At 40.8% G+C, this 24515-nt stretch overlaps 1 protein-coding gene across 1 annotated transcript in view; it reads right to left on the minus strand.

Moving 5' to 3' along the window:
* The window catches only part of LOC115113170 (AT-rich interactive domain-containing protein 5B-like), an 82154-nt gene that overhangs the window by 51587 nt on the left and 6052 nt on the right, over positions 1-24515 (minus strand). The window contains exon 3 of the mRNA XM_029640479.2: positions 21287-21521. Within this exon, the coding sequence (XP_029496339.1) occupies positions 21287-21521 (235 nt within the window). The remainder of the gene's footprint in view (positions 1-21286; positions 21522-24515) is intronic.

Consider the following 24515-nt stretch of genomic DNA (forward strand, 5'->3'; position numbering starts at 1 on the left):
ACAATCCATCAAAATCTACCAGCTGATATGGCTATGTATATCATGCAATATATGACAGGAAAAAACATATACTTTATGATGGGGAAATATACTTGTATTGAGCCCAAACCGTGTACTGTTAGACATGAAATAATAAAATATACCCCTTGGCCCATATAAGCATAACAATCCACCATGTATGCATTGCAACACATCTACAGAAATGTAAGGTTGAGTTGGCAAAACTGCTAGACCAGGGCAAGGGAAAGATAAATCATAAAGAAATGGAACACTCCCTCATTCACCCTCCCTTCCCTCTCCCTATTTCTCTTGTTCTCTCTCTTTCACTGCATACAGTATAGACTGAATATCTAGCTATTAGAATTTGTTGAACAATCCCTGGGTAGCATTACTTGGCATATATCCAGCCGGAGGTGTTATGCATAATGAGGTGTTGAATGCAGGCATTCTGTAGTAGCACCTACTCAAACATTCCACAACATAACAATGGGGCTTTTTGTATGAGGTACTGTACATGTACTAGGTTTTGGGTGATACGGATAATAATTAAAATCATAATTGTCGATGATAATCATTGATATGAAATATGATCTGAATAGTCCAACAAAAATGAGTATTTCTATTGGACAGGGTCAGGTGGCACACCTCTATTTGACACCATTAATTTGCAGCCCAGCCCTACTTGGTACCATAGTCCAATAGAGCCACCCTTCACAGACAACCGAGCCAGTTAGTTAACTACACATGACTAATACTTCAAAAGGGAGGGAATGAAAGCCCCCTCCTCAAACACACACACCACAGATGTGTGTCTGTGGTCGCATGCAATTACTGCTTGGTGGCACTTGGTTTTTATCCAAATGTCAAGGATTTTATTTGAACTAGCCAACCCTGGAACCTGGCAATCTCCTGAGGGCCCTCCCAGCATTCTCTTGATTAGATTCAACTTGCTGGGGAAGAAGCCATGGGGCATTTACTGTATAGTAGGACTAAGTACCTGTGTGTGAATGAAAGTGCGAGTGCTTGTATGTGTGTGAGAGAGAAACTGCGTGTGCATAATGGTATACACACCTTATGTCCCTTTGTTCGTAAAGTCTGACCTTTCCAAATAAAGGACATTGTTATCTTTACATAATAATTTAAATTGGCTGGGGCCTTAGCTCTGTCACTAGAGAGTTAAAATCCGGAGAGAAAGGACATTATGTAATTGATCTCTCTCTGTTTTTACTACTTTCGACTAAAACAGCTGGTTTTTGACAAGAAGCTTTTGTGTAGGACCTAGAGGCACTTCTATGATGATTAAACTACCATGTAACAGATTTTTATTTATTTTTATGCATCGTCAAGCAATCTCAAAACTAATAAACACAACACAGTGTCTGTATCATCAGCATAAACACATTGTGACAGGATGTAATCAAAACAATTCAAGACAGGTGATTACTATTCATAACCGAGGACATATAAGAGTGTATTACACAATATGCAATTCAACTGTAACTATACAGTAGACGGATTATAGTGCCGCCATAAGAAAATCTAAGTGCAGAACTCAATTACAAGGCAACTCAAGGACAAGGTCGATGAATCTGGGATATAGGCCTACTATTTATAATACCGCTGCTTCCTGCATCACCATTACTCTGAACAACCATAGGCAATGAGCGCATTTTTGCTTTTCACTTCTCCGGTCATTGATAACAACCCTTTCAAACCTACTTGTGGGTTTCCTTCCATTGAGATTGCCTGGTGAAGAGTAAAGGCAATTGTATTTTCAAACACAAACTCCCAAAAACTATTTTATGCTAGGAAAAACCCAATGCATTAACCAAATTGCTTTTGTAAACTGTATGGCTTACATTTCAAACAAGCTTACAATCATTACACCAGACAAAAGAACTGACAAGATCTTTCAAAAGACTGTGACTGAAGTTCTGTTCACTGAAGCAAAAATGCGGACATACATCATTCTCACACAATCACTCACTCAGCTGAAATTTGCTGTTGTCAAAATTTCCACATTATCTAACCAGCCAAGGAATTTACTGAAGCTTAATGTGATAGGATTTGAGAGAGGTAATAAATGTATGAGCCAATAACGTCACTTTGATATCTGTTCTTACAGTAGGTACCCCACAGATATCAAAACAACATGTAAAGCTTTTCAAAGTAGAGGGAATAAACGAGGGAAACTGGAGAAGGAGACTATTTTGTATTCTCTCTCCATCCACTACCTTTTTGCTGTTCAGCTCTGTATTGATTTCAGAGGTTGCCTTGTTTCCATTTACCAAAGACTTCTATCATAATGTATAACACATAACGGATTCATCCTCCTCTCTTTCCTGCAGCATATACACTTTTCATATAAAGGACGACACAGAGAGCTATATGCATGCTGGCTCTCAAGCTGTTTGTTTTTATTGAACCAAAAAAGCACAGCATCTGCCAGTAATAAATACTGGACAGAATGCAAAAAGACAATCATATTTCAGTAACGACTAGCTTGTCCTCCCTAAGGAAAAAAAAATCAAAATCCCTTCATATTCATGACGCATAATGTATCCACCATGATTCAATGGGCTCCAATCACCTCTGCTACATTACACTCAAGTATTGACTCGCATCTTCACAACAACCAATAATATCAGCTGCATCAAAAAATGGCCCGGTTTAGATCAGCCCTAAGAGAACTATTAGTCCCTGTTATATTCACAAGGCATGTCCGTAAAGCCTTCAAAGCGAATGGTATTCTCACAAAAGGCCACAAACACCCAGAGGAAATGTTCTATTGAAATGGTATGAAGGGCAGCAGAGGGCTGCTCTCTCTGCAAGTTGGTTCCTGTTCTTAATTATCTAACAGCACTAAAGTGCCTCTTTCTGTTCTAGATTTTTTAAGGAGTGGAGAGGGGGAGGGTGTCCTCCTGAGACAAAAATAAACATTTATATAATTTTCACCTCCATTTATTCAAGTGTGCTGCGCAAGAATTCAGGCCAGCTACATGCATACTGATGAAAAAAACTGCACAATTACTCTACACACTGTTCTTAATTTGGTTCCAGATGTTCTCACAGTTCACATAATTTTTTTTAGCAATAAACGACATTTAAAAAAACATACTCCTATTTCAAAATGGTTTAGAAAAAGAACGCAGCACTTTCCCTTTGTTGATTTATGTGATTCTATTACATTAAACATTCCTTCCCCTAAGCGGGCTCTGCTCCCTAGCAACAAGCGCTAGCAGTTCTAATGTCGTTGGCATGGGGCCAGTGTAAGCTGTCTGCGTTATTGATTGCTAGATTGAAAAGTTTGCATTTAATAGGCTCTGTAATACATGATGAAATTATTCAGAGCTCCTTGTGCCAAATTGGTTCCTTTGACTATCAAAGACCATGGCTATTACAAACAAGGCAGCATCCAAATGTTCCAGAGGTTTTATGCCTGAACCAAATTATAGTTTCAACCCTGCATCACCACAACCATACTCCAAACATAAGACCCATAATTGCCTATACCAGAAAGGTATTATTGTTAGGAACAAGAAAGTTGACTTAGACAAGCAGAAACAGAGATTTTTCCGAACTGACAGTCAATATCTTTTGTCCGTGGTAAACAGGCCCCAACAGCGTACCTTGGTCTTTGTTTTATTCATCCAGTGAGATTAATGGCTCTGTTTGCCTATCCCAATCCAGATATTGCAGTATAGCACTACTCCTCATTCACAAATTATTAACAGTGGCCAGGCTGTTATGTAGAAAACCTTACCCAAAGGAGATTATCAGTGTAAATGACTGAATCTAAGGATGAAAAGAAGGCCAGGGAAAATTGGAGGCATTTAATTCCACTAATTTTACAGTACCAACCAAAATTATGGACACACCCACTCATTCAAGGGTTTTTCTTTATTTTACTATTTTCTATATTGTAGAATAATAGTGAAGACACCAAAACTATGAAATAACACATATGGAATCATGTAGTAACCAAAAAAGTGTTAAAACAAATAAAAAATATATTTTATATTCTTCAAAGTAGCCACCCTTTGCCTTTGACAGCTTTGCACACTCTTGGCATTTTCTCAATCAGCTTCACCTGGAATGCTTTTCCTACAGAGTTCCCACATATGCTGAGCACTTGTTGGCTGCTTTTCCTTCACTCTCCAACTCATCCCAAACCATCTCAATTGGGTTGAGGTCAGGTGATTGTGGAGGCCAGGTCATCTGATGCAGCACTCCATCAATCTCCTTCTTGATCAAATAGCCCTTACACAGCCTGGAGGTGTGTTGGGTCATTGTCCAGTTTAAAAACAAACGATAGTCCCACTAAGCGCAAACCAGATGGGATGGCATATCGCTGCAGAATTCTGTGGTAGCCATGCTGGTTAAGTGTACCTTGAATTCTAAATAAATCACTGACAGTGTCACCAGCAAAGCACCCCCACACCATCACCCCCACACCTCCTCCTCCATGCTTCACGGTGGGAACCACACATACTCCAAACGGGCTCCCGAGTGGTGCAGCGGACTAAGGCACTACATCTCAGTGATAGAGGCGTCACTACAGACCCTGGTTCGATCCTGGGCTGTATCACAACCAGCAGTGATTGGGAGTCCCATAGTGCGGCGTACAACTGACCTAGCGTTGTCCGGGTTAGGGGAGGCTTTGGCCAGGGTAGGCCATCATTGTAAAATGAGAATTTGTTCTTAACTAACTTTCCTAATTAAATAAAGGTCAAATAAAAAAATAAAACGTGCAGAGATCATTAGTTCACCTACTCTGCGTCTCACAAAAACACAACGGTTGGAACCAAAAATCTCAAATTTGGACTCATCAGACCAAAGGAAAGATTTGCACCGGTCTAATGTCCATTGCTCGTGTTTCTTGGACCAAGCAAGTCTCTTCTTCTTATTGGTGTCCTTTAATAGCGGTTTCTTTACAGCAATTCGTCCATGAAGGCCTGATTCACGCAGTCTCCTCTGAACAGTTGATGTTAAGATGTGTCTGTTACTTGAACTCTGTGACGCATTTATTTGGGCTGCAATTTCTAAGGCTGGTAACTCTAAATTAACTTATCCTCTGCAACAAAGGTAACTCTGGGTCTTCCTTTCCTGTGGCGGTCCTCATGAAAGCCAGTTTCATCATAGCGCTTGATGGTTTTTGCGACTGCACTTGAAGAAACTTTAAAAGTTCTCTAAATGTTCTGGATTGACTGACCTTCATGTCTTAAAGTAATGATGGATTGTCGTTTATTTTTGCTTATTTGAGCTGTTCATGATATAGACTTGGTCTTTTACCAAATAGGGCTATGTTCTGTATACCACCCCTACCTTGTCACAACACAACTGATTGGCACAAATGCATTAAGAAGGAAAGAAATTCCACAAATTAACTATTAACAAAGCACGTCTGTTAACTGAAATGACTACCTCATAAAGCTGAGAGATTGCCAAGAGTGTGCAATGCTGTCATCAAGGCAAAGGGTGGCTACTTTGAAGAAACTCAAATATAAAATATATTTTGATTTGTTTAACTTCTCTAGGGTAGGGGGCAGCATTTGGAATTTTGGATGAAAAACATGCTCAAATTAAACTGCTTTCTACTCAGGCCCAGAAGATAGGATATGCATATAATTAGTCGATTTGGATAGAAAACACTCTAAAGTTTCTAAAGTTAAATAATGTCTGTGAGTATAACAGAACTGATTTGGCAGGCGAAAACCTGAGAAAAATCCATTCAGGAAGTAGGATTTGTGTTGTTGTAGTTTTCTATTCAATGCCATTACAGTATCCATTGACTTAGGACTCAAATTGCAGTTCTTATGCCTTCCACTAGATGTAACCAGTCTTTAGAAATTGTTTCAGGCTTGTATTCTAAAAAATGAGGGTGTAAGAGCAGTCTGAATGAGTGGACCCTGCAGTGACACAGAGCTTTTTTATGCGCGCGACCGAGAGTGCCTTTCTTGTTTACCTTTTATATTGACGACGTTATTGTCTGCTTGAAATATTAACTATTATTTAGGCTAAAAACAACCTGAGGATTGAATACAAACATCGTTTGACATGTTTCTATGAAATTTACAGATACAGTTTGGATATTTTGTCTGCCTGTTGTGACTACGTTTGAGCCTGTGGATTACTGAAGAAAACGTGCGAACAAAGCGGAGGTTTTCGGATATAAAGAGAGACTTTATCGAACAAAAGGAACATTTATTGAATAAATGAATGTCTTCTGAGTGCAAACATATGAAGATCATCAAAGGTAAGTGATTCATTTTATCCCTCTTTCTGACTGGTGTAACTCTTCTACTGGGCTGGTTACTGTTTGTAATGATTTGTCTGCTGGGCTATATTCTCAAATAATTGTAAGGTATGCTTTCGCAGTAAAGCATTTTTTAAATCTGACACCGTGGTTGGATTCACAAGAAGTTAATCCTTAAACCTAAGTAAAATAGTTGTATCTTTTCTGAATTTTTATAATGAGTATTTCTGTATTTGAATTTGGCGCTCTGCAATCTCACTGTATGTTGGCCAGGTGGGATGCTAGCGTGTCCAAACTTTTGACTGGTACTGCAAGTCCAAAGGGGTTTTCTCCCAGGTGATGATATACAATCTCTTCTGATGGGCCGGCCTTTCCATTTGTCACGCGGCATTGTTCGATACAAACTCAATTGAGCAGCTGTAATCTTGGATCATAACGATCATGAATGAGTTCATGGCCTATACATTTTCCGTGCATTCTAGAATATAATTGATGAGTTTTCCTTTAAATATATCTTTAATTGGACACAGAGTTCCCATTTGGGCCAAAATTTGGAATTGGGTCAGAGGGAATTGTATGTCATTCCTGATTAAACTTGCTGTGTATATTTCCTCAAAGCCCCCCCCCCCCCTCCCAATTGTAAAATCATGGCAGGTCACTGAGGGCATACAGAGTATAAAAAAGAACATGACTTAATATTTCAGTTAAAGACAGAAAGAAAGGGGAGTAAACTACAGACTATTGAGGACATGCATGTTTCCTATTCTAAGGACTATAATGAGAGAAGAGGGGGTGGGGGCTGTCACTCAACAGAGCCCATTGTGAATTCCTGTCATTATGTAAGAAACTCTCATATTAGCAGATCTGTACAGGGAAGCTTAAAATAAACAGTAGATAGGCTAAGCCAACTGGAACTAATTAAATAATTACATCCAGTACAATGAACAATTGACATGGATGAATGTAAGAACAACTACTGGAACATTAATTTCTAATAACGGAATAATGATATTAGTGCCATATTGATGAAACAATGTTGTTTTTTTTGTCCACAAAATGTAAAACCTTGAACAGTTAGATATACAAATATTCATATTGTCATGCAAAAATAATATTGTTGTGTCAAAATAAGATTGGCATAAAGTGCCTCCAAAAATCCATGATGTATGGCGAAAAGAAACTGTTCACTCTCTTTTTGAATTTGTTTTCACAACAATGACTGGGATAAATGGTGGAGAGTAACAGGGCTAATGAATAAAACTGATTTTAACAAGTGGCCGACACATAGAAAACGGAAATGAAATAACTGCCAGGACAACACAACGGGAAAAAAAGAGTCCATGAATTATTAAGTCTATCAACTAGGCCTACAGTGTATGTCTTTCTTTGTTCTACCTGTGAGAAGTATCACCCTTTTTAGAAACAACAAAACATTGCTCAAACTGTCTAAAGGTACGTTTGGTACTTCCCAAACGTAACACTTCGTATGGGTAAACTAACCGTAACATTTTAAAGGTAGACTCAGCGATATGACGCAGGTGCACAAAGTAAACAGAATAGTGGGTCAATTTCCGCAACAACTAAGAGCGTTGAACGCAAGGCTAAACTTCTTAGCTGTTTTGGTCCTGTACCTACTACTCTCAAACAACGTGAAGGGAACCCAGGCACATGCTCAGATACTGTGTGTGACTGTGTGAGAGCGGAATCTTGCATCTCGCTCATCGCAATATCTGTGGTGCTGCTTGTGGCAACGTCATTTCACTGAGTCCACCTTTAAATATCCACAATATTCAATATGACTTACAAATACTGAAACTTTTCTTAAACAATGTCAGTGGGAAGGAAATCATTGACCCTGAGAATAACAGCACTAACAACCCCCCACTGACAAAAATAACTTTGTTCCTGTGCAGTGACTATGAATGGCAAAGCTGTTTTTGCAGTGTGGGTTTCCGCAGTGCAGTTCTGATTGAATTCCAGCGTGTAACTGTAATCTGCACAAAAAGACTGCAACTGGAGCAGCATGAAAAGCATTCATAACACAGATGGACTAATATATGTTCTCATGAAATATTCAATGATATTATGGTGGGATGATGGGCTGGCAATAAAAACTAAAGGGCAAGGCATACTGACTCTACGAGCCTTGGCAACCTATATAATAAAAGCCACATTGTATATTCGCAAACAAAGTGAATGCCCTCAAGTTGAAATTAATAATGTCACTATGATGGCTTTAAGAAAAGGGTGTGTGCGTGTGTTTGTTTGGTTCTGTGTACGCGTGTGTTTGTGTATCGTGTCTGTGCATGCATGTGTGCATGTTGATGTCTATTTATCCTGTCTTTTTATGCTCAACTTTAATGAAACGAATCCAATAAAGATAACTTGATTAGGGAATCTTTGAGTGGAGTAATGCTCCCTCTATGTGTCTAGCTGTTTGGGATGGCTTTCATGTTATAGGAGAGGTCACATCAATAACAGGTATGTTGTTTCAGAGCTGGTTAATGGACAGACAAAACCCTTCATTTCCTCTGTGAGATCACCCCTGGGTTTCCATTGTTTAACAGTCCACCAGAAAAGCCTCTCACCCCCTGAAGCACACAGGTGAAAAACAGCTTGAAATTACAAACATTATCTGACATTTTAAAAGAAAATGAAATGAATAAACTGGTTTTGCCATCGGAATCCAAATTTGATTACAAAGCACATGCCTGCTAGAACGTGTTTTTCTGGCCCATTCAAATTCGAGGCATGCTCAAACGCTCCCCACATCTAATAGATTTTTCCACCCCGCCACACAATTTACTGCTTACAGATTTAGAATTATTTGGCTTCCGGCCAAACTTCAGTCATAAGGGAATTAATGATATGAGCAGATCAGTGAGTGAAAAACAGCTTGTGATTCTCTCTCCAACAGGTCTGAAAATAATAAAGGACATGCCCATAAACCAAAACCCACTGCTATCAGAGTCACACAATCAATAGAACACTCCATTGAATTACTTCAAAGCTTAGGATAGTTCAAGAATTTGTTTGAGGAAATTGCATAGGGAGAGAAAATGACAAAGGGAGCGTATGGCATCTATCTGATTAATACACAGTTGAATGAAGAATATGCTTTACAACAAGACATCCTTTGATTTCAAATCCATTCCTTTGTCTATAGGATCACAATATATGTGTCATAGTCTGTTTCCTCCCACAGTATAATAGAAAAGCTACATAAACTATAATCATATGTTTATTACTTGGATATTTTAAGCTAGAGAAAGAAATCTGGTTTCTATTCTCTTATCATTCCGCTGAGCTCTCTCTGAAAGATAATGCGAAGGTTATAATCTATAGACTGTATCAATTCAAAATATTTAAACTGAAACATTTTCTGAAGATTGCCAGTGGCAGCATCTCGACAGTTATAAATAATGTATAATGCTTTATGCAGTGGATTAATTATATTTATATGGAGCACCTGTGAAACATACCATTTTCATTCAAGTAGGAATGTAAATGCTGTTAACTAGAAAGCAGCATGGTTGACTGTTCTTCCTGTAAATAATTTAATCATCGACCTCCAGCTAGGTGAGAAGAGAGGGGGGTAGAGAAAGAGTAAAAAATGTGACCTTGCACAATTCATGTCATCATGTCACAGCACAGGTCTTTCTGGGTGAAAGAGCTGCAGTTGTGAAGAATGAATCATGACCCAAATGATCCACACATGTTCTCTCTTTCTTCTCGCTCTCTCTCTCTCACTCTCTCAACCCTCATTTCCTTCCTCAACATCGGGGCTTTTCTTAATTGTTGGAACATACAGTAGATGGCTAGATGCAGATACTGATGTCACAGTAATATACTGCATGTAAAAAGCTTGAAGTTAAAAATATATATTAAAATAAACATCTTAAGCAATCTTAAGTCTCCTGTCCAGTCCAGTCCACTGGAATAGAACCAATCTTGACAGGCCCAAAATTGGGACAGTTCTCTTGGGGATCGATGTAAACTTTCCCTGCTAAGGCTGCATGGTGGAATTGGTCTCTTTACACCTGCAAGTCCAGATAAGTGTAATTTTGCTCTTAACCCTGATCATTTAGTATGTGGAGAGCCTTGAAAGTTAATTCTTCCTCAAGACGGCACTTGAATTATAATAGCCATCTCCACTCTCACTTCACGCTGTAAAAAGAATCACTGTGGTCGATGAGGCGCTCTAGCTAGCAGGCAAGGGCACTGTTTTTCAAATTAATTACAGTGGAGATCTCGGTTTTCCTATCCTTTGTGATCAGAGCACATAGCTTAGTTGCTATAATATATAATAATAATTATAATATAATTCACATAAGCAATAGCACTGTGATTCTGCTATTCATGACACATTATTTAAGCTTTCCATGCACTGCACTTCTCATTGACTGTCTGCCAGGAAATATTTGGATGCACTAGGATACAAAATGATTCCCTCGAACAATAGAACAGTGTATTACTATTTAGCGCACAATTGATTTCCATGCAATCTCTGTCAGTATCCTGTTCCTTCAATGAATAAATGGCTCTGATATATACTGTAGATCATCCATGTTATGAATAGAAATGATCAAGCACGAAAGCTCTATCCAACAATAAGAAACTCAATGGCTTATAAATAATAATTTCCCCAAAAATATCTAAAATCAAAATAATGATTCAGAAGCTTTAACAAAACCTACATTGCTAGCGGCAGGACACTCGAGGAAAGCGTGCAATATCTCTTGTTGATTCATATTTCATTTCAATCATCAGCTCATCACAGCCATATAGCCATCCAAACTGCAGCTCACTGGAATAGCGTGCCTTTGTTGAATGATTCCTCTCTTATTGTTAGAGAGCCAACGGCAGGCAAGCGAGGGAACACATGCCACAGGGCTAGGGCTGCTGGTGCCCTGCCAGGGGAGTTCTGCTGACCCGGCACATTCAGCTGGCAGTCAGTGAGAGACTCCACTGGAGGGACAAGTGCATTTACACAGCCTGATGGAGTCATTAATGGCTACATCGCTCATTAGCATCACACAGACACAGACAATATTAGAAGGTGACGAGACTGACATCAGAAAAATCGATACAGCTTTTTTTGTCCCTCTGATATTTTCTATTCCTATTACACAATCACCACAAACGCACATATAGAGAAGCACTGGCGCGCGCGCACACACGCACGCAAGCACGCACGCACACGCACACACACACACTATTGATTCCTCATGTAGTAGAATGACAAGGCGGCCATTATTGATTCTCCAATCCACTTTCTGCATGAAAATGTAATGATATAGAGTGTATTCAAGGGCAATGTAACACTCAAATGAAAAAACAAGCAAGCTCTCCAGCTACTGGAGGATATATGCATCATACACATCACTCAAAACAATAACAACCATCAATAGCCCATTCTGAAGGGCTTTTTCTCAATTTGCTTTGTCTATGTTGTACCTTCTTTCAGTTATTCTCTAGTCAAATGTTTTTGGTTGTGGAAAAAACATTTTTTTTGCAAAACATTACAGCAGTATCTCTAGAAATCCCAAATTGATACAACTATGTATTACCTCCTCATACCTTTTGCACACAATGTATATAGACTCTTTTTTTATTTTTTCTACTGTGTTATTGACTTGTTTATTGTTTACTCCATGTGTAACTCTGTGTTGTTGTCTGTTCACACTGCTATGCTTTATCTTGGCCAGGTCGCAGTTGTAAATGAGAACTTGTTCTCAACTAGCCTACTTGGTGAAATAAAAAATAAATAAAAATGTGTGACAAGACCTTCTACTTGTATTGACGTCAATAGGATATTTTTATATGAAGACAGGAAGGACTCTGTAACTACAAATTAAAAGAAAAAACTAAATAGAAAAACATGAAATTGGAGTTAGAGAATGCGGAATGCGTCATTAACATTGTATGACAATTATGCTACTTCATCTGAAGGGGTAAAAACCAACATATTACATTTACATTTAAGTCATTTAGCAGACGCTCTTATCCAGAGCGACTTACAAATTGGTGCTTTCACCTTATGACATCCAGTGGAACAGCCACTTTACAATAGTGCATCTAAGTCTTTTAAGGGGGGGGGTGAGAAGGATTACTTTATCCTATCCTAGGTATTCCTTAAAGAGGTGGGGTTTCAGGTGTCTCCGGAAGGTGGTGATTGACTCCGCTGTCCTGGCGTCGTGAGGGAGTTTGTTCCACCATTGGGGGGCCAGAGCAGCGAACAGTTTTGACTGGGCTGAGCGGGAACTGTACTTCCTCAGTGGTAGGGAGGCGAGCAGGCCAGAGGTGGATGAACGCAGTGCCCTTGTTTGGGTGTAGGGCCTGATCAGAGCCTGGAGGTACTGAGGTGCCGTTCCCCTCACAGCTCCGTAGGCAAGCACCATGGTCTTGTAGCGGATGCGAGCTTCAACTGGAAGTCAGTGGAGAGAGCGGAGGAGCGGGGTGACGTGAGAGAACTTGGGAAGGTTGAACACCAGACGGGCTGCGGCGTTCTGGATGAGTTGTAGGGGTTTAATGGCACAGGCAGGGAGCCCAGCCAACAGCGAGTTGCAGTAATCCAGACGGGAGATGACAAGTGCCTGGATTAGGACCTGCACCGCTTCCTGTGTGAGGCAGGGTCGTACTCTGCGGATGTTGTAGAGCATGAACCTACAGGAACGGGCCACCGCCTTGATGTTAGTTGAGAACGACAGGGTGTTGTCCAGGATCACGCCAAGGTTCTTAGCGCTCTGGGAGGAGGACACGATGGAGTTGTCAACCGTGATGGCGAGATCATGGAACGGGCAGTCCTTCCCGGGAGGAAGAGCAGCTCCGTCTTGCCGAGGTTCAGCTTGAGGTGGTGATCCGTCATCCACACTGATATGTCTGCCAGACATGCAGAGATGCGATTCGCCACCTGGTCATCAGAGGGGGGAAAGGAGAAATTGTGTGTCGTCTGCATAGCAATGATAGGAGAGACCATGTGAGGTTATGACCGAGCCAAGTGACTTGGTGTATAGCGAGAATAGGAGAGGGCCTAGAACAGAGCCCTGGGGGACACCAGTGGTGAGAGCGCGTGGTGAGGAGACAGATTCTCGCCACGCCACCTGGTAGGAGCGACCTGTCAGGTAGGACGCAATCCAAGCATGGGCCGCGCCGGAGATGCCCAACTCGGAGAGGGTGGAGAGGAGGATCTGATGGTTCACAGTATCGAAGGCAGCCGATAGGTCTAGAAGGATGAGAGCAGAGGAGAGAGAGTTAGCTTTAGCAGTGCGGAGCGCCTCCGTGATACAGAGAAGAGCAGTCTCAGTTGAATGACTAGTCTTGAAACCTGACTGATTTGGATCAAGAAGGTCATTCTGAGAGAGATAGCGGGAGAGCTGGCCAAGGACGGCACGTTCAAGAGTTTTGGAGAGAAAAGAAAGAAGGGATACTGGTCTGTAGTTGTTGACATCGGAGGGATCGAGTGTAGGTTTTTCAGAAGGGGTGCAACTCTCGCTCTCTTGAAGACGGAAGGGACGTAGCCAGCGGTCAGGGATGAGTTGATGAGCGAGGTGAGGTAAGGGAGAAGGTCACCGGAAATGGTCTGGAGAAGAGAGGAGGGGATAGGGTCAAGCGGGCAGGTTGTTGGGCGGCCGGCCGTCACAAGACGCGAGATTTCATCTGGAGAGAGAGGGAGAAAGAGGTCAGAGCACAGGGTAGGGCAGTGTGAGCAGAACCAGCGGTGTCGTTTGACTTAGCAAACGAGGATCGGATGTCGTCGACCTTCTTTTCAAAATGGTTGACGAAGTCATCTGCAGGGAGGGAGGAGGGGGGAGGGGAGGAGGATTCAGGAGGGAGGAGAAGGTTGCAAAGAGCTTCCTAGGGTTAGAGGCAGATGCTTGGAATTTAGAGTGGTAGAAAGTGGCTTTAGCAGCAGAGAGAGAAGAGGAAAATGTAGAGAGGAGGGAGTGAAAGGATGTCAGGTCCGCAGGGAGGCGAGTTTTCCTCCATTTCCGCTCGGCTGCCCGGAGCCCTGTTCTGTGAGTTCGCAATGAGTCGTCGAGCCACGGAGCGGGAGGGAGGACCGAGCCGGCCTGGAGGATAGGGGACATAGAGAGTCAAAGGATGCAGAAAGGGAGGAGAGGAGGGTTGAGGAGGCAGAATCAGGAGATAGGTTGGAGAAGGTTTGAGCAGAGGGAAGAGATGATAGGATGGAAGAGGAGAGAGTAGCGGGGAGAGAGAGCGAAGGTTGGGACGGCGCGATACCATCCGAGTAGGGGCAGTGTGGGAGGTGTTGGATGAGAGCGAGAGGGAAAAGGATACAAGGTAGTGGTCGGAGACTTGGAGGGGAGTTGCAATGAGGTTAGTGGAAGAACAGCATCTAGTAAAGATGAGGTCGAGCGTATTTCCTGCCTTGTGAGTAGGGGGGGAAGGTGAGAGGGTGAGGTCAAAAGAGGAGAGGAGTGGAAAGAAGGAGGCAGAGAGGAATGAGTCAAAGGTAGACGTGGGGAGGTTAAAGTCGCCCAGAACTGTGAGAGGTGAGCCGTCCTCAGGAAAGGAGCTTATCAAGGTATCAAGCTCATTGATGAACTCTCCGAGGGAACCTGGAGGGCGATAAATGATAAGGATGTTAAGCTTGAAAGGGCTGGTAACTGTGACAGCATGGAATTCAAAGGATGCGATAGACTCAAGTCCTTCACATTTCTTCTGTTTAAATAAACCAGCAAATATGTCATATCTGCAAGGATTATAGCATGACTCATCAGCCTCCTTTATATCTTGTGATTCATGATTCTGTTCAATGCAGCAGTAAAATACCACAATGAGCAGTGTTGAACCGTGAGGGCCATCTATGCCATAAGAGAAGGCCTAAGGATTTATGAAATAATTGTCCTTTTGTATTTAATCTTTTCAATAATATTTTAATGATGTTCTGATTTAAAGATGCAGTCCGGGATCTTAATTAAAACCCCTTATACTGGCCTCCCGAGTGATGCAGCGGACTATGGCACTGCATCGCAGTGCTTGAGGTGTCACTACAGACCTGGGTTTGATCCCAATTTGGGAGAAAAAAAGGGGGTAAAATACAAAATAAAAAATAAAAATTCAAACCCTTACACTCATGGAAAACGGCATATATGGATAGTTTGAAATGTTTCTAAAATAACTATAAAAAGCATATGCATGATCATGGTAGCAATTGAAAGAGAACACGTTATCAGACCAAAAAGTGAGGACACAATAGTTTAACTGACACACGACTGAATCCAAACATTACACTGTTGATTTTATGTGCATTTGACATTTACTCTACCTGTCACAGCATTTGTCAACAATCAAATCTGAAAATAGTCTGAATACATTCAGTAACATAATAAGAATATGGTTTGAATGAAAGGTCTAACTGATGTCTTAGTTAGACCACGCACCTCTCCAAACTGGCCACGCAGCTCTCCAAACTGGCCACGCACCTCTCCAAACTGGCCACGCACCTCTCCAAACTGGCCACGCACCTCTCCAAACTGGCCACGCACCTCTCCAAACTGGCCACGCACCTCTCCAAACTGACCACGCACCTCTCCAAACTGGCCACGCACCTCTCCAAACTGGCCACGCACCTCTCCAAACTGGCCACGCACCTCTCCAAACTGGCCACGCACCTCTCCAAACTGTGCACAATTCCAAAGTCATTTCAATGCACTTCTATGACTCAAGGAAAGAGCCTTCAACTATAAGGTGTTTTTTGAGCTCTCCTAACTTTTCCGTTGAGGAACTGAAGCAAGCACACTTGTAGTTTTTTGTTTGGAACACAGCCCCCAACATCATACAATTACTGTTGTTGTTTACACAATAAAAAAATATTATAAATCACATTCTGGGCAAGGTGGTCATCATTCCAAAGCTTATTCTATTGCCAAAAAATCATAAAATATGATCTTACAGTGTGAGGCATTCACAAGGCACTTCAGACAAATAAGACTAATTTGGTTGCGCATAAAATTGACATTTAAGAACGTGCTCCACAGCTAAATTTCTTCACAATACGACAAACATTACGACCTGTACGCTCTCGTTGGTTGGCCCTCGCTTCATACTCGTCGCCAAACTCACTGGCTACAGGTTATCTACAAATCTCTGCTAGGTAAAGCCCCGCCTTATCTCAGCTCACTGGTCACCATAGCAGCACCCACTCGTAGAATACGCTCCAGCAGGTATATCTCACTGGTCAACCCCAAAGCCAATTCCTCCTTTGGTCGTCTTTCCTTCCAGTTCTCTGCTGCCCATGACTGCAACGAATTGCAAAAATCTCTGAAGCTGGAGACTCACATCTCCCTCATTAAATCAAATCAAATCAAATCAAATTTTATTTGTCACATACACATGGTTAGCAGATGTTAGTGCGAGTGTAGCGAAATGCTTGTGCTTCCAGTTCCGACAATGCAGTAATAACCAACAAGTAATCTAGCTAACAATTCCAAAACTACTACCTTATAGACACAAGTGTAAGGGGATAAAGAATATGTACATAAAGATATATGAATGAGTGATGGTACAGAGCGGCATAGGCAAGATACAGTAGATGGTATTGAGTGCAGTATATACATATGAGATGAGTATGTAAACAAAGTGGCATAGTTAAAGTGGCTAGTGATACATGTATTACATAAGGATGCAGTAGATGATATAGAGTACAGTATATACGTATACATATGAGATGAATAATGTAGGGTATGTAAACATTATATTAGGTAGCATTGTTTAAAGTGCCTAGTGATATATTTTACATCATTTCCCATCAATTCCCATTGTTAAAGTGGCTGGAGTTGAGTCAGTGTCTTGGTGGCTGTTTAACAGTCAGCACCAGCTGTCAGAGCAGCTTATAGATCACTGCACCTGTACATAGCCCATCTGTAAACAGCCCATCTATCTATCTACCTCATCCCCATACCGGTATTTTTTATTTATTTTTATTTTGCTCCTTTGCACCCCAGTATCTCTACCTGCACATTCATCTTCTGCCGATCTACCATTCCAGTGTTTAATTGATATATTATAATTACTTCGCCACCATGGCCTATTTATTTCCTTAACTTACCTCATTTGCACTCACTGTATATAGACTTTTTTGTTTACTTTTGTTCTACTGTATTATTGACTGTATGTTTTGTTTATTCCATGTGTAACTCTGTGTTGTTGTATGTGTCAAATTGCTACGCTTTATCTTGGCCAGGTCGTAGTTGCAAATGAGAACTTGTTCTCAACTAGCCTACCTGGTTAAATAACGTAAATAAAGGTGAAATAAATTTAAACATTTAAAAATAATAAAAACATAGGCTCCTTCTGTTCAAGAGAACTCAGGGCATACAGTTGAAGTCAGAAGTTTACATACACCTTAGCCAAAAACATTTAAACTCAGTTTTTCACAATTCCTGACATTTAATCCTGATAAAAATGCTGTGGTCAGTTAGGATCACAACTTTATTTTAAGAATGTGAAATGTCAGAATAATAGTAGAGAGAATGATTTATTTCAGCTTTTATTTATTTCATCACATTCCCAGTGGGTCAGAAGTTTACATACACTCAATTAATATTTGATAGCATTGCCTTTAAATTGTTTAACTTGGGTCAAACGTTTTGGTTAGACTTCCACAAGCTTCCCATAATAAGTTGGGTGAATTTTGGCCCATTCCTCCTGACAGAGCTGGTGTAACTGAGTCAGGTTTGTAGGCCTCCTTGCTCGCACACGCCTTTTCAAATCTGTCCACAAATTTTCTATAAGACTAATGGCCACTCCAATACCTTCACTTTGTTTTCCTTAAGCCATTTTGCCACAACTTTGGATGTATGCTTGGGGTCAATGTCCATTTGGAAAACCCATTTGCGACCAAGCTTTAACTTCCTGACGGATGTCTTGAGATGTTGCTTCAATATATCCACATAATTTTCCTGCCTCATGATGCCATTTTGTGAAGTGCACCAGTCCCTCCTGCAGCCCACGACATGCCACCCCCGTGCCACCCCCATGCTTCACGGTTGGGATGGTATTCTTTGGCTTTCAAGCCTCCCCCTTTTTCCTCCAAACATAACGATGGTCATTATGGACAAAAAAAAATTGTTTCATCAGATCAGAGGACATTTCTCCAAAAAGTCTGATCTTTGTCCCCATGTGCAGTTGCAAGCCGTATCTGGCTTTTTTATGGCGGTTTTGGAGCAGTGGCTTCTTCCTTGCTGAGCGGCCTATGATGCATATATCCTCCAGGCCTTTCAGGTTATGTCGATATTGGACTTGTTTTATTGTGGATATGGATACTTTTGTACCTGTTTCATCCAGCATCTTCATAAGGTACTTTGCTGTTGTTCTAGGATTGATTTGCACTTTTTGCACCAAAGTACAATCATCTCTAGGAGACAGAACACGTCTCCTTCCTGAGCGGTATGACGGCTGCGTGGTCCCATGGTGTTTATACTTGCGTACTATTGTTTGCATAGATGAACATGGTACCTTTAGGCATTTGGAAATTGTTCCCAAGGATGAAACAGACTTGTGGAGGTCTACAATTTTTTTTCTGAGGTCTTGGATGATTTCTTTAGATTTTCCCATGATGTCAAACAAAGAGGCACTGAGTTTGAAGGTAGGCCTTGAAATACATCCACGGGTACACCTCCAATTGACTCAAATGATGTCAATTAGCCTATCATCAGAAGCTTCTAAAGCCATGACATCATTTTCTGGAATTTTCCAAGCTGTTTAAAGGAACTTAGTGTATGTGAACTTCTGACCCACTGGAATTGTGATACAGTGAATTATATAAGTTAAATAATCTGCCTGTAAACAATTGTTGGAAATATTACTTGTGTCATGCACAAAGTAGATGTCCTAACCGACTTGCCAAAACTGTAGATTGTTGACAAGACATTTGTGGAGTGGTTGAAAAACGGGTTTTAATGACTCCAACCTAAGTGTATGTATACTTCCGACTTCAACTGTATATAGTTGATACTGTAAATGACATGAGTTTTCAAATATGTAAATGTGAAGTGCACATGTGTTTGGCTTGCTTGTATGACATCAAAGCAGTATTTATTATAATCTTCAACGTCTCATCTTTCAGAACAAAGACTCGTCTCTATTTACAGCATTTCCATTACTCACACAACAACAAATGCGCAAAAGTAGCCAATTAGAGGGAGGAATGGGGAATATTCAAGTCGCGCGGCGCTCAAGTTTATAACAGCTGTCAACACGAATACAGCGCTGTAAAACGGAGAACCTGCGCTCTGACATGTGTAGCATGTTACTCTACAGCCATTGCGTTCCAATTCAGGCGCTTATCAATCACAATATCTGTCATTTTTAACATGTATACTGGATGACAGAGGTATTGAGTGGAAAAGGCTACACACAACAAATTTGTAAGATATTGTACAAATTGGATTCGTAACATATCATACAAATTGCTAAAAATATATATTTGTTGTGCATGACGTAGTACACAATTGGATGAGAGTGTACAAAAACCGGGGACCTGTTTTGGCTCATGGGTACAACTTTCAAAACTACTGGCTGAAATTAAACAATAATTTTCATATCTTCATTTTGTGTTGGAAAAGAAAAGGGTTAACACTGAAAATAAAAAAATACCCAATCAGGAGTTTTTCTTCGGCAGTCTCTGGGGAGATAAATTTAGCTATCTAAGTCAGCCATTGGCTGGGACCTCAGAAGCTACACTCTTAGTAGAAAATGTGCTATCTAGAACCTAAAAGTGTTCTTCGGCTGTACCCGCAGGAGAACCCTTTGAAGAACCCTTTGCCGACAGGTCATTTGCACAATAGCAAGGACGGTCTAACTAGCTCACTTTTGTTGTAGGCTAGTGTGCAGCGGCTGTGGCAGGTGTTATCGAAGAGGATGTTGTTGCTAATTTGTTAGCTTTGCCCTTTTCAAAATTAACTTTCAACAAGATGTTAAGTTTCAAATTATTGTCATCTGGTAAGTGGAGGGCTCCTGAGTGGCACAGCGGTCTAAGGCACTGCATCTCAGTGCTAGAGGCGTCACTACAGACACCCTGGTATGATTCCAGGCTGTATTACAACTGGCCGTGATTGGGAGTCCCATAGGGCGGTGCACAATTGGCCCAGCATTGTGCAGGTTTGGCCGGTGTAGACCGTCATTGTAAATAAGAATTTATTCATAACTGACTTGCCTAGTTAAATAAAGGTTAAAGCTCGCTTGCTGTTGTTAGCTCTCTTTGAAAACAACTTGTGTGTGAAACATTGTTGCATTTATACTTTAGATTTTGTGTGCTGAACGTGAAAAAGGTGTTTACAATGGGAAGTAATAGTTGTACATATCGACTGGGAAACACTCCATGGTGCGTGCTGCATAGTACAGTCACTGTCCTTTCAGCATCACAAACCTGTTTATTCTCACATCCTTTTACGTGTCACTGTTTTTTCTTTTGATGATAGTGTGACAGTGATGGCATTAGGCTACCAGTTTGGTTGTTGTTGCTGGTAGCATTGTCCATGCGGGTGCTGCCTCTGTGTGAGTGGCATCCCGAAGCATGGCTCAGCCTTAGGCCTGTTTGATTCAGTTGGGCGCATAAACTGTTGCTATATTGGTACAACGTGTTGGAATATCATTTTCCCCCACTGAAGACCTAGGTCCAATAGCCACGGTTCGCCACTGCTACAATGCAGCTATCAAATACCTCAATGACATCAATGATACAAATTAAGGATGTCAGAGGTCTGAGGCAATTATACAGAATGTACATGCAATTATAACTGTACAATTATGTAACATGAGCAAAAATAAATGCATAATGAAACCATTTTGAATTGCTCATACATGTATTATTGTGCATGTGTGGCTCTTACAGTGATGTGTAATCCAAACTGGTAACTATTTATACAAAGCCTATAAGAGGTTTATAATTACAGTTATAATTCCATGTATAAATGATGTCAATCATAACTCTAGTGCTTGTTCAAACTACAGATCAACAGCCAAACAAAACAGCTTGAAAGACAGGAAAGCTGCTGCCCTCACCCAGTTGAGACCTCTCCCTTTGGATGTCTCTGAAGTTGAGGCCGCTGGTGAAGGTGCTCTCCCTGTATCTGTGGAGGGCCTCTCTGTGTCCGTTGGTGCCCAGCTCCCTCAGGACAGAGGGCTTCAGAGGCGCTGCCCGCAGCCCGTGGGACCATTCCGAAAACTCTGGGACTGTCCACTTCACCAGGTCCTCCAACCGAACAATCACCTTCTCTGACACAGCAATGACCTCATGCTATAAGAGAGACAAGAGAAGGAAAGGGAAAGGGGATACCTAAGTCAGTTGCACAACTGAATGCATTCAACCGAAATGTGTCTTCCGCATTTAACCCAACCCTTATGAATCAGAGGTGCGAGGGCAGGGAGTGTGAGGTCAGGAGGAAAATAACTAACATGGATATGTCAATTCCTAACACCACCTTAAGACTAATATAATAGTTACTATTAGAGATGGGGTCATAACTTGCAATGGTAACTAGGGTGAACTTTTCTAAGCAACCTTTTGTTCAAATGTAATATTCTATTAGAGAGAGTCTACCACCCTTGAACAAGTTGTTTGAGGCAAACTAAAATAGCTTTTCAATCTTTCCCTTTTGAGGAATTCCAATGAAAAAATTGTAACATAGAAATGTTGAAATGTGGTTTCATTTTGAGGAGTAATGGGCGCTGTTGTGCTTGTTATCGGGCCGGAGTGGTATGAGATTGTTATTAAGCTGCGGAATCTGGAGGACAGATGTGTCCATCTGGAGAAACACACTTTTTAACGCTTACCTTACATCTGTCTGTACACCTTTCCCTTGAAGCTATCTTTAAGCATTCACACACACACACACACACACTCTTTTAATTTGACCACTTTCTCACAGCAGGAACATAATCCTGCAGCAACAGGAAATTAGAATTATTGTGTGGATTCTAATTTATGTAGGGGTCGATACATTATTTGTTAGGGCAAATCAAGTCTAAAATTTGAAAGCGGAAATTACAAACTTAAGAAGCCTTTTTAAACCTCAAACACACTACCAGTTTGCATTTCCTGCAACAGGGTGTCAAATTAAGATCCTACATCTGTACAGTGCCTTTACTACTCTTCATACAGAGTACATTTTCACAATCCTCATCCACTGCTAAGAAAACTGAGTTCATCAAAAACAAATCTGTAAATAAGAAAAGCTGTAATGGTTAGCTTCCTATAGCAGTGTCTTCTCAGTAAACGGAAACATAAGACATTCGCTTTTTTCACTCCTATAATGAGCTGTCAAGTGGTGGTTGGTTGGTGGTTGAAACTGTTTGCGTGCTGGCGTGATGCAAGGAAGCCTCTTTTTTTTTAGGTACACATTTCCATAACATAGACCTCCATTTTAGTAACAATCAACAGCAGATAGCTGAAATTGTTAAGCAGTGATGCCAGCAGCCAAAAATCCTCTGGAATTCTTACTGTGCTTTGAAGCAATTGCCTACGTAAAGATACTAAACTGGCAAATCATAGGGGATATATTATATTTGATACTACGTCACTCAGAAGATTTCACAATGGATTATGTATTTTGAGTGAGTGTATTCATAACATACTTTATAGTTTTCCTCACAGAAAGTATTCTCTAACATCATTACATTTTATGTGACAGGTGTGGGTGCCAGCATGTAACCAACTATCCTGTTTAGTAACTTGATCTACTTGAGTGACATGAGTTAGTTAATGAACAGACCACACATTAAAATGCAGTAAAAAATCCACAATGAGTTACCATAAAGAGTTAAGGTACTGATAGTGGAAGGAACTGGAAGATAAAACCACCAAGCTGCATATATAGGTCAGAGGTCTCATGAGGCTACCAATGGAAAGAAGTGACACTTCAAATAAAACAATTCACAAGAGGTTGCTGCTATATCATTTCATGCTCTTTATCATACGATACAATAGGTTTACAACAACCTTAGATGTTTATGGAGCAATAATATTACAATGTGATTTATTACAAAAGGTTCATGATTAATAATATAGGACATCAAGAGTGAAAGAAAGGCAATATGGTCTGTTAGAGTCACGGCAAAATAAATAGTGGAGGTACCGGTAAACGTGAGCCTATCAAAATGAATAAAACATGCCCAAAAAACGATAGGAAAGCGATAGGACACCTTAATTTAACATTACTGCATGTCAGCCACATGAAACATGTGCGAATTGACTGGAAACTGGGTGATATACCCTCCAAATTGCGGTGGTTTGAGAAGAACACATTTTGTCAAGGCGGAGATGAGTGGCCGAGACTGAGGCATGCATGGACAACAGTCGATGCATCAATTCAGGCCTAATGTAGGCCTAATGTTAATCGCAGAATGGCATTACAATACACATGGTGTTTTGTAACTGATGTCTCTTTCCATTCATCAAATTGCGGGTGCACTGTTGGGGTTTGGATGTTGAAATTCTTTTCTGAGTGAACGAATGTGCACAGGTAGCCTACCGGAGCACCTTTCTTAAGTGATAGTTTGATAATCAGTTGAAAATATAATGACTGGTTGTGTTTATGCCACATTAAATGGTATAGGCAGCATGTCCATAAGGCTAGGGGAAGCTAAACTTTCTCTAAAGTAAATGTAAGTCCCAAAATTCTATAGCCTAATTAGCTTACTCCTGTATATACATAAATAAATAAAATTCGAAATAGGCTCCTACACCAGAAAGCATGATTTGGCCAAAGAGGATAATCTGCTTACATTTTTTTTTGCATAGCCTACAGTTAGAAGGGCCCGCAATTTGGGGAGCGCGCGCTGCAAATACTAAATAGATCCTTGTTGAGTTGCGACTGTCAGTGAAAAGCAGAGAGACCCAGCCAGGCATATAACAATATTTACAAACAGAATCACTTTTTTTTTTTTTATGAAAAGCATATGGCTATTGCTGTAAAGAGATGACAGTGAAAAGACTGTCTATTAGTTATCAAAATTCATAACTTAATTGGCACCGGTGGAGAATATCGGCCATATCCCCGGTGAGTGTGCATATTCACTGTCTTTATCATTGGGTCAGTTCCACTTTTGTTTGTTTTTGGACAATAATTTCCTCCTCCAGGATAGATGGACATCTTTGTATTTGTGTCTCCTCTTTTCATAGGCCGATTATACGGATCAGACAACATCGGTTTTTATTGATCTGTTTGTCAGTGTCAGCAGAGTAGGCTACCCTGTAATTTTTGTAGTTGGATATTTTTTTGTTAAATGCGTG

The sequence above is a fragment of the Oncorhynchus nerka genome, linkage group LG28 (genome assembly GCF_034236695.1).
Source record: "Oncorhynchus nerka isolate Pitt River linkage group LG28, Oner_Uvic_2.0, whole genome shotgun sequence".
NCBI lineage: Eukaryota > Metazoa > Chordata > Actinopteri > Salmoniformes > Salmonidae > Oncorhynchus > Oncorhynchus nerka.